At 40.9% G+C, this 11,880-nt stretch overlaps 1 protein-coding gene across 5 annotated transcripts in view; it reads left to right on the plus strand.

Annotated features, from left to right (window-relative positions):
- The window catches only part of Mcoln2 (mucolipin TRP cation channel 2), a 62,819-nt gene extending 52,075 nt beyond the window's left edge, over positions 1 to 10,744 (plus strand). For all 5 annotated transcript variants that reach the window (XM_047559018.1, XM_047559012.1, XM_047559025.1 and 2 more), the window contains 3 exons: positions 5,578 to 5,784; positions 7,036 to 7,157; positions 9,906 to 10,744. In XM_047559018.1, the coding sequence (XP_047414974.1) occupies positions 5,578 to 5,784; positions 7,036 to 7,157; positions 9,906 to 9,942 (366 nt within the window). In that variant the 3' untranslated portion in view covers positions 9,943 to 10,744. The remainder of the gene's footprint in view (positions 1 to 5,577; positions 5,785 to 7,035; positions 7,158 to 9,905) is intronic.
- The last annotated feature ends 1,136 nt before the right edge of the window (positions 10,745 to 11,880 follow it).

Below are 11,880 nucleotides of genomic sequence, written 5' to 3' on the forward strand. Positions count from 1 at the left end.
TTCAGTGACCCATCCCTGATGACCTACCTGCCTCCCACTTGGCCCCACTGCTTAAAAGTTTCACCTCCTCCCAGTAGTGCACAGGCTAGCAATCTGACCTTTAGCACCTGGGTCTTCCAAGAACAATTCAGATCAAAACTCTAGTACCTCCCTTCCCCTTCTCTGTGGGGAAATAGTATCCTTTTATAGAAAATAGAAACCCTAATATATTAAATTTTTCTGGGGTTACCCAGAGAGGGAATGGATTCAAACCCTGATGTGCCTGACCTCAGTACAAAGGCTTTGACTGGTGCCTGTAGGGCTTTTCTTGGTATTATCTAAAACAGACCATTATAAAAGAGGATTTAGTTTGACCCAAAGAACAAGGTGGTACTTCTAGATCAACAGTGAGAGAAAAGTCACAGGAATCAGTCTTACTCTCTTGATATGTGTTAAGATCACTTAGTGGAAAATTATTTGCTTGATGAACCTCATTTCCATATGTCAAGTTTTGTCCTTTCAAGGGGTCTAGGTGAAATTGGGATGCTCTTGGCCAGCACTAGCCAATAAAAATGTGACACAAATGACAAATGGGAGTCATGTGTACACTTCAAAATATTCCAGTAGCACACCAAAAAATAAAGAAGAAATTAATTTTATTTCATTAAATCTAGTATAGCAAAATATTATTTTAGCATGTAAGCAATGCTAAATATTAAGATATTTCACTTTCCTTTTTTTTCATACTAAGTCTTTGAAATCTAGTGTCTATTTTGTCCTCATTGCACATCTCAATTAAGACAAGCTACATATTAGGTGCTCAAGAGTCACAATGTGGCAGGTGGCTACCATTTTGGACATAATACCTGTACACACCTTTCTCACTTCATGTCAGCTTCTATGTCCCTCTTGGGGAATACAGGCATGAAGGGTGACCCTCAAGTTTCCCAGTAGGTCTGTTTATAGCATCCCTTTCTTATCTGTAGTCAGGCTGATGACTGGGAACATTTAGTTTAGTTAATTCAGTAGATGCACAAGTCAGGTTCTGAAATTTTGTGCTTTTCTGCTCCATATTGCTGCTACTTTTAATCTGAAGTTTGAAAATTTTTACTGCTCCCTGTACCATCACTCCTAAATTAATCCAAAGTGTCAGACTTTTCAGATTCTTCCAATAGCCATTGAATCAGAGGATCTTCAGTGTTACCCAAAACCCTGAAGAGCTGAGCATCACAGAAAGTATTTTCTACTATTTTAAAATCACAGTAACCTTAAGGGTTAAAGCTAATTCTTTCTTCAAAACAAGTAAATAACTCTAAAGAGGAGATATCAGGAAAATTATAATTTGATGCTACTGTTTGGTAGCTGGAGTCTCAAGACATTTCAACTTCCTGTCTTCCTGTTAGACATCTAATTTCACTGGTTCAGCTGAAGGGGAGCAGAGGTACAAAAAGTGTCCTGCCAATATTCATTTCTAGCACTAATGGACTTTGGCACCAGGCCTTTTCAAAATGTCTGGGCACAGAGAGCTAAAGACTGTTGATGTTCTTCCAGACCTCATCTTGAATTATTAAACATCACACTAATGTGGCTTTTATATTTCCAGGGACTTTTTTTTTTTTTTTTTTTTACTTTGAGGGATAAATAATAGTCTTGCATCGTTCACATCTTACAAATGAAAAGACCAAGGCATTGAAAATTATTGGACTTTGCTGATGTCTTGAATATAATTCTGCAGACCTGATAATTATACCTTCATGCTCCCAAGGCCTCATGTTTTAGCCAAGTGCCTCTTATTCAAAAGAAAAGCTAGTTAGTTAAAACATATTATCTACATGTTGCATGAGATTCTGGTCTTCAGCTCTTGAAACAAATTTTTATATCCTTCTCCAACATGAGCTATTGAAAGTTATGTTTGTATTTAATTGAAAGTTCTTTTTGGAGCAATCACAAAATTATCATTTATGAAATGAATGTTTGAGTTCTCAGTGTGATCCTGTAGAAACTACGGGGACTTTTTATGGAAATACCCATTTAATGTTTATTAAATGTCTGCAGTGTGCCAGACTTTGTCAGTTTCTTCTAGACTAAGCTCTTGGGAGGCAGGGACTATGACTTGTTCTCTGTTCCCTGTGTCCAGCCTCAGGACAGGTGGCAGGTGCCCAAAAATTTTTGTTGAAAGAGGTAGCAGTACCTACTTTCCAGGGTCTTAAAGCTCTCTTGAATCAAAACCAGTCAGGCACAGTGGTGTACACCTCTAATCCCAGTGGCTTGGGAGGCTGAGGCAGGAAGATCCTGAGTTCAAAGCCAGCCTGAGCAACTTAGCAAGGCCCTAACCAACTGAACAAGACCCTGTCTTTCAATAAAATGCATAAAGCGCTGGGGATGTGGCTCAGTGGGTAAGCACCCCTGGATTCAATCCCTGGTACAGTGCCCCCCAATAAAAACAAAAACAAAACAATGCCCTCTAAATGTGGTCCATCTAATGGCAAACACATTATGATGTTACTTTGTGTGTATTTTAAGCTCATTTCTGTGGAATTTGGTCAGTGAAACTGACTCTGATTTATAGCCAATTCTTATAACAGAAATGACAGTGAATTCACCAATTTATTTGGTCTCTGTTTTAATTTTTTGATGGGCTAAAATAATTCTTAGGTGTTCATAGAAGGGAGAGGAATAATGGTTATGAATAATATTAATGTTGAGACAGACATTGTGTCTAGACTGAAATTAAATAACTACATAGAAAACTGAGAAATTAATATGATAGGTACTGACCAATTAGCTATTTACAGTTCTGAAACCTAAAGCACAAATTGTTAGGGGTTTTTGCAACTTAAGAAAGGAATTGACCAGATTCTTAAGGAAACATTGAGGAATGCCGGGCTGCCAGAGTTGTTACTGACGTCTCTAGAACCAGCTCACACTTCACCTGCTTAAGACTAGTGGACAAGAGGAAAATATTTACACTAGGAATTGCCTGTCTTACTGTGAAATAATCTGCATATTAAGTGCATTGCTATCCTGGATGTTCCCTACAGGTCTTCAGTTTCTCAAAGTTGTTTGTTTAGCAAAAATATGTGTGTGATTTTCTTTGGGGTACCCTCTGCTATGGCCAGCAACTTCACCCTGCCCAATCTAGCCATGGGACAAGAAGTGTAAGACCTAGTGTTTATTAATGGGAGTAGAAAGAAGTGTGCATAAAAACATTTAAAGACCATTCACAGTTTGCTCTGTAGTCTTGCTGATACAGAGAGCAAAGGCCTGAAACTGCCAGGGCAGGAGGTCCTGAAGTAGACTTTGAATTAGTCCTTGAACTTTGACCTGAAGGAAAGTACATGAGATGAAGAGAATAAATCCCAGGAGGACATAGAAATGGGCCTGGTGCTGTGGGAGGAGGCATGCAGAGGACGGTAATATTGACATGAAGGGAGGCAGTGAGACCTCATGAAGGAGGAACTTACTCCAGACTTCTTGGTTGGGTTTTCACTTTGCATCCAGACTTTGTCTAACCTTAAGCAAGAGAAATGACCTGAAAGTCATCTTCTATGAAGTTGATGTTTCACTACAACTTGGACTGGAAGGTGAAGAGGTTGGAGTGAAAGACACTTCCTTGGAGGTTCCTGTAATAATACAGTTATAAATGTTGCTATCAGAGTAGAGTTAAAAGGGTGGATCAGAGAAATTGTCTTGGAAGAACAGACCTTAGAAGATTGAAGGGAAGGAAGATCAATTCCACACATAGTATTAAGTAGTTGTCTATTTTGAAGAAAATGATCCTTTGGTAGGAGATTGGATTCAATGTCAGAAATTGGGAAGTTTGGAAGGAATGTCCCTTTTTCCTGGTTAGGGTGGTAGGAGGTTTATTTTGTTGCATGTGAAGTACTAGCCCAACTCCCAAGTGAAGATGTACCAGACATTCATCAAGGGCTTGTGAACCCCCAAAACCACACTGACTTATTGGCCATGCAGGCCCTTGCCCCCAAGGGCAGAAGTACCGGAACTTGGTTCATCTGTTTCTTAAAACTCTATTGTTCTGGGGATGTAGCTCAGTGGCAGAGCACTTGCCTTGCATATGCCAGGCCTTGGGTTCAGGTTCAGCACCAGAAAAAAAAAAAAAAAAAAAATCTATATTGTCTTTTATGTTCCTGGTCATTATTATTCTTTTGATAGAAGCTTTTCACAGGTATCTAATGTTTAATCCTCTGACCCTAGAGACAAGCCCATTAAGCTCTGCTGTTTGTTCTTAGTGAATGTGGCAAAGTTTGTCAACTATTCAAATCCAGATGGCTGACAAGGAGGTTCCAAGGTCCCATGGTGTTCCCCCTGGGCTCCTCAACTCCAGGTGCACACCTTCAACTAGACTACCTAGCATGGATATTTCCATGGGGCACCTCAGACTCACCTTGTCTAAACGTGAGCCCTTGAATCATCCCTTCCATCAGCCTTGCCCCAGATACACCTTCCCCGTCTCTGGTCAGGGGCTCTCCCATCTTGCTTAGACTTCCATAGCCTCTGACTGGCATCCTGCCCTGGACTCTTCCTGTTCTAGATCTTCTGTGTGCTATTGGTTACTTTGAGAAATGGAGACCATGTTTCTCCTCTGGTTTGAATTTCTTTTACTTGCATTTACAGACTGGATTAAGCCTGAAGTGTGCAGAGGGTCCAAGGAGGCCCTGTGCAGTGTGATACAGACATCCCTCTCTTGCCCCTGCTCCTGAGGCTCAGTGCCATTCTTCCCCATAGTCACTGAGCATGCCTTTCCCCTGTCCTCTCACTGGGGAGCTACTCATTCTTTGGTCCTGGTCCTGATCTGAGGGTCATTTACCATGTATAGCCCACCCCTGCTGTGCCACAGGGCTTTATCATACATTCTGGCTGTGTGGCCTGTCTACCTGGTAGTGGGGAGTCCTTGGATTAGCCGTATTTAGTTATTCCTCCTTCAATACTTACTGCCTCTTGGCAGCCTTTAATTTTTAATGTGCTAAATTACCTGGACCCATGATTAGAATGGGAAATCATGCACTTAGCAAAACTTTTTCATCCTGTATTATGTCCTAGCCTCTTACATATGTTGCTGGTTTTAGTGTCCAACCACCATAGTTCTTTAGAAAGCAGTTTATCAGGTTGCAGCCTTAAAATACTAACAGCTTAGACCCAGTAACAGGAGAAAACATCGTGCATAGATGTGCTCATTACATTGTTCTTTACAATAGCAAACCTGGAACATCCAGTGACTGGGAAGTAGTTAAATTTGGCACATCCAAGAAATGGCCTGTTAGATAACAAGCGCTCTCTAAGTGTGACTAAGAAGATGCTTTATTAAATAGAAAAAAAACCAGGATCCAAATTTATTAGATGAAGTGATCATGAACGTATACAAAACACATGGTAAAAAGCCAAAGGAAACGTCAAGAGATCATCTCAGAAAGTAATGGAGTGGGTGTTGAGTAATGTTTTTCTAGTTCTTGTGGTGTTCTGTCTTAAAATGAGCATGTTACTTCTACTAATGACAAAAGCAGCTTGAAGAAAACCAGTGGGCACCTCTCTGCTCTGCAGCCTACTTTATCTCAGAAGCTGATCTGTTTCCCCCTGCAGTTTGAAAACCTGAACACAGTCGCTGAGTGCCTGTTTTCCCTTGTCAACGGTGATGACATGTTTGCAACCTTTGCTCAAATCCAGCAGAAGAGTATCTTGGTGTGGCTGTTCAGCCGTCTGTACTTGTATTCCTTCATTAGCCTTTTTATATACATGATTCTCAGCCTGTTTATTGCACTTATTACAGATTCTTATGACACCATTAAGGTAAGTAATTATTGATATTTGCTGCAAAAAATAACCACTGCAAATTCTATATAGATTGGAATATAGGAAAATATATTTTACTTAAAATAGAATTTTATTTAGATTTTGAGGATCTATAGAAAATACACTTTTAGATGCTGGAAATAATTTTGAATATGCCTTTAGGAGAAAGACCCTGTTACCCAGACCTGGTGTGTTGGTTTGTAGTTGTGATGGAAAAGGAAATGGGAAAAGAGGTGAGTCCAGTAGCAGGCAGCTCTCTAGGCACTGATGGACACACCTGCCTGCGTGGCTACCTGGAACTTAGGTGTTGAGATTTCAAGGATGAGAACTGATTACCACCCTGACCACTGTCCAGATATTGCCAGACCTTATACTGGATGATTTGGCTATTTGCATGGTGCAGGTCTCCTTTAACTCACGAAGGTGAAGAGTTTTTGTCTGTTCACCTTAGACCTTCTGATGTGTACTGTGTCCTTTCAGACTGGGCCTATTTCATTGGTTCATAGCTTGAGGCAAGTTGGCCTCCCCAGGTGCTGGCAGCTCCACAGCAGATGGCTGTGCTTGGAAGACCCCTTTAGGGCAAGTGCCTGAACAACACTGGGTATCATGTCAGCACCTTCAGAGGCTGTCCTCTGCTTAACCCTTCCCCAGACTAACTCAGAGGAAAGTCAGGTATTGACTTAGTGGGAATTAGTGTCCAGGTTGGAATGGTGACTAACTCTAGCAACAGGGAGAAGAGCTGCATACTCTTTCTGTGGAGGTTTGTGTCCTTGAGTGGTAGTGTCCCTGTTCATGGGCAAGCCTCTTGTTGAGGTGGATGACCCCACCAAGTGTGAGAGCAAGGGATCCTAATCCTAGTTCTTTGTTTCTGCTTGGAAAAATCTACTTTCTTCTGTCTTAGTGGTCAATTTTCCAGGCAGATTCTACCTTGGCAGGTGTGGAGTGGGAGATCTTATATAGTCTTGTAATTAGCATTCTAGCTTTAGACTTTTGACTATTTCCCTCCCTCACTCTCCCTGGCTTTTTTTCTGGAATTTTCCTTTAGATTGTTCTCTGTTCCCATGGTGGCCCTGGCTTGACTATTCTGGGGCTGACAGATTAATTCATCATTGCTAATATCACTTCTTGGATCTGAGCTTGCACTGTGGGAGGCTTTTATTTTAGCAAAAGTGAATTTGGTTTGTTGGTAAAGGGAACAATTTCTCATGCTCTATCAAGAGGGTAACAGTATTGTGTGCTTTTTTAAAGAAATACCAGCAGAATGGATTTCCTGAAACAGATCTGCAGGAATTCCTGAAGGAATGTAGCAACAAAGAGGAGTCTCAGAAAGAGTCCTCGGCCTTCCTGTCCTGCGTCTGCTGTCTGAGGAGGTCAGTACTGTGTTCAATCTCCACAATTCAGAGATGAGCTACTCCATTGGCTTAGAAAAGGACTGCTCCAAGCTTAGCACTACACTCTGGAATCAGTTTGTTGTGGGAGATATTTCATCCTTCCTTTCTTTCCTCCCCAAATTGGCTTTTGAAAGGAAATATTTCTTGCAAAACAGGGTTGTGTAGAAAGCTACATGATGTGATTGCAATCTCTTAGGGATATCATGAATTATTTACAGAAAGGCATGCATTTGATCCCTAAAGCCAAGAGGCAGAACTTTCAAGTGGCCACAGCAAAAGGTCAAAATCCAAACCTGGATTTTGGAGGTGGAGCTCTGGGAATGTCAAAGGCATTTTCCCTTCTTATAGTTTATGGTGCAAATAACCTTGAGCAGAGCAGTAAACCTGTAGAGGCAGCTCTTCACTGGAGAGCTGTGCTTTGCTTGCTGTCATGTGGACTCAGGAAAATGGCCTCGACCTCAGTGGACAAAGGATACCACACTGTGGTTTGGGACTAGAATGGGCGTCAAAGAAGGACAGTTTTCTGAAATGGTCCCATGTGTGTTTTCATGAGAAGTCAGGAGTGGGAGGTTTTAGCTTAAAGTATACCCTACCCATGTTTTTTGAGAAGGATTCTCTAAATCAAATTCCTAAGGAAGATGGGAGAAGATAATTGCCACTTAAAACCTCAGGATGGATTTTTCTGTTAATCAATTCATACCGCATCTTGGGATTTGAATATGATTGAGCATATCTAAAGAATGTCTGGTAAATATGAAATGAGGTCTTCTAAGAAGAGTTGAGTCTTCAAAAATCACATTCATCCTCTCTGAGCATTAGATTGTTGCTGTGGAAGCTGAGAGAAAGGGAAAATAATTTTCTTAATAGGCTACTGCCTCCTGGGAGTTGGCCTGGGTAAGGAGAGAGTTTCAGAGTTGCTCTTTTCTATTATGTTGTTAAATGTAAGGGGGAAAAATTTACTGGGAAACATAGTTGTGAATCCTGAAAAAAATGACTGATGGGTCTATTGTGTTTACAGTTTGGACCTTGGTTTGCATCATAAAGAGCCCTAGGAGGCTATTAAATGTTTTCTTGTGCAGCCATATAGAATAATGAAAGGTTTAAAGGCTGGACTGGAGCTTTTATTGCCAAGACTGGGTGTGACAGGTGAGGAGAAGGGAGCAAACCGAGCAGACCACTGCTAAGGGTTGTTTGGCAGATGCTTGGTATGAAGGAGGGTGTACCCATTACAGAAATGAAAGCATTTAAGGAAACAAGAGAATTCATCAAGAAACTCGAGAGCAGAACTAGGATGATGGAAAGCTTTGATAAAAGAGGATATCAAACAAAACCAAAGAAGCTGTCACCATGTTTGCCCAAAATGTGACTGTGAGTGAAGTCAGCTAGACCTGTAGCACTGGAATCTGGATCCCATGGCATTGGATGAACCCTGCAGAGAGTAAGTGAAGGCCACAGGGCCTGATGGGAGGAAGTGAATTTTCAGGAGGCTTTGAGAACCAGTGACAGCTTTGACTCCATCAGTAATAAAATTATGCCCCAGTATGCTTAAAAGCTAGAAACAGAAGAACGAATGAAGTTGAGGAAGGCTGTAAATGGATAGTGAATGATGGAGAAGGCTCTCATTGAGGCAACCCAGGGAACAGAGGGACTGCAGAGATTGGCACCAAGTTCACATTACAGTCCACATCCTTCCATCCCAACTCTGCCTCTGCCAGAATGTGGCTGTGGGCAATCCTTTTCAACAGTGCAGTTCAACGAACCCTCACACATTGATCCTTCTTTGAATTGTTGACAGAGCTCCTAGCCTGATCATCGGAACACCTGGGTTTTTGTTTGGGGGCCTGCCACTAATCAAGTTCTTTCTGTGTCCTCTTCTCAACTTCTTGGTTCTCCACTGGCAAGAAGGTGAGTCATCTGGGTGAGCCAGATGGTCTCTGAAACCTCTTCCAGGAATAAAGTGGCATGGCTCTTTGGAGAGATGCTTGGCTATGTGAGTTAAACTTGCCTCTTCTGCAGTGAAGGAGGGAAGCCAGCCTTTGAGCCATTGATAATGCTTTGTTAGAGAAGGGGAAAGGGCGGTCCTAAGAGATGGACAGTTGCTCACAGTTTGTTTCTGCAAATGTCTTCTCAGATCTCAAATAATTTAAATTGCCCTTCTTAATCTGTTTTATTCTTACCTAGTTCACTCGCATAACCTGTGTGTGCCTAGAATATAGAGTATTCCTGTGTTATGTTTTGGATGTGGTGTCCCACAAAAGCTCATGTGTGAGACAGTGTAAGAAGTTTCAGAGATGAAATGATTGGGTTGTAAGAGTCTTAAATCAATCAGTCATTCAATCCCCTGGTAGAGATTAACTGAGTAGTAACTGAAGTGGTAGCGTGTGGCTGGAGGGGGTGGAAATTGAGCGTGGCTTTGGGTGTATATTTGTATCTGGTAAGTGGAGTCTCTCTCTGCTTCCTGATCACCATGATGTGAGCTCCTTCCCTCCACCACCCTCTCCTGCCTTGCTGTTCAGCCTCACCTGGAGCCCTAGGGAATGGAGCTGGCCTCCTATGGACTAAGACCTCTGAAACTGTGAGCTCTCAAATCAGCTTTTCCTCCTATCATTGTTCTGGTCAGATCCTTTTAGTCACAGCAATGAAAAAGCTGACTAAAACATCCTGTTTCTTTGTAAAGATTTTTGAATCATTGCTCTTTTCTCTTCCTCTTCCCCCTTTCTGTTACAGGAAAGGAAGCGATGACCACCTGATACTTATTAACTGAAATTCTTCTGCTAAAGAACTAAGTGTCGGGCCTCTTTATCCAGCAGCAATGCAAAAGGACTCCAGATTGTCCTGGATCAGTGATTCCTAAAGGATTGTCTTATTTAATTGTGAATTGGGAAAGAAGAGTGATTGTCAGCTGGCTGACCATGACCGAAGTTTCAAACATTTTATAAAAAGTTGGATGATGAAGAATAGACCACAGGCTGCTATGGGGCATCAGTGCAATTAAGCAGTGATAATGAAATTCTCTACTTATCTCTTAATTTATGACATGATGATATTGGAATGGAAAAAAAATCAGATTTTAGAGTATACAAAACAATGATGTTGAAAGTCATGTATTTAAAGGTGCGTGTTTATTGGCAGATAAGGATTTGTATTATTGGTTATATTGGATTTGTATTATTAGTTTCAGAGACATCTGTTGATTCGTGGTCTGCACAGAAATGTTGTTGGTTGCAATGCCAAAGTAAGACTCCACGCTGGAGAACTATTAAACCATATAAAGATGACACTCCATTCAACAAAAAGACCTGCAGTAGACAGTTCTTGATCTATTTTCCCACAAGTTTTCTTCTTCAGAATGTTTTATATTGATGTTTGGCATAACAGTGGGATGAACTGGAAACAGAACATGTGGATACCTCGTCACTTGTGCTAATTCCTGATTGTACACCCATGACTTGTGGCAGTAAACTGCCGCTTATTTTAACCCTGCTCTCCACTGTGGTGGAGACTTAGCTTTGTTAAGGAAATATGGTATATTTTTCCTTAAATAAATTTATTTTTATTGTACCATATTGCACTATTATTGTTTATTAAAATGTAATATCTTTTAACATCTACCTAGTAAAATATTCAGGTCACATTTCTATGAACCACCTCATCTATGAAAGAGAGTTCTCATTTTATGAAAAGCAGGGAAGGAGCTACAGAGGCTAGGATATAGAAGTGATTCAATAAATATTCATGATAATAACTTGAGAGGTTAAGATCTTCATGCATAGATTTATTTCATACGTGAGCTATCTCAGGGGTCAACTATTTTTAATTTTATCGTGAAGACTAGAATTTGAGTTGAGCAGGACCCTCATCCCAGGGGTGTCCCTCTTTTCTGGGCCTCAGTCATGCCTCTCTCCCCCAAGCCCTGCCCTTCCCTCTCTCCTTTCCCTGCTCTTCCTGTGCCACACCAAATCTAGCCAGGGAAGATCATCCAGTTCATACCACTGAAGTTCATACAAGAGTAAGGAACTCATGTCTACACACAAAACACTTTGATAAAATTATCATTTTGGTCAATTTTTTATGAAAATGTCAAGAGTTAACTTTAATTTTCAACTGATGGTTCTGAGATCATTTGCCTGATTCCATAATCAGGTACATAATTAGGTCCCTTGTTAACTTCTGAGAGTAACCTCATATACTTAGTTTTGTATCTGAGTGGAACCACCTCTCACATAGTCTGCAGCTGTGACTGCCATTTGAATAGAAGATTAATGATGGTCTTCCCGACTCATGTTAGTCTTTTATTGGCTTTCATGTTTCCTTTTATTTCTTTTTCCCTTCAGCTGGACAAAGCACTTTCAGGAGGAAAAATCTTTTTTCAAGGTTACCCTGCATCTATGGAAACATTGTTTTGTCCCTTTTTAGTAGTTTTCAACAGTTGTTGCTTTACCAGCTGTATTATCTGATTTTATTGAACAATGTTGTCTCATAACTCTGCTAATAGATAAATCTGGGACAAACCATTTTCCCTGTTCTTCTAGGCTTCCACTTGGGGAGTTGATTACAAAAGTTAAGAGTAATGTCCTTTCTGTTTATTGGCTTCATTCTCTAATCTTCTTTTGTAGAATTTACCTCCATGGCTTGCAGTGAAACAGTCAAAGCCCAATGTAGCATCTTGAGCTCAATGACTTGGTATGGGAGAAGAACCATC

This window comes from Sciurus carolinensis, chromosome 1, assembly GCF_902686445.1.
Source record: "Sciurus carolinensis chromosome 1, mSciCar1.2, whole genome shotgun sequence".
NCBI lineage: Eukaryota > Metazoa > Chordata > Mammalia > Rodentia > Sciuridae > Sciurus > Sciurus carolinensis.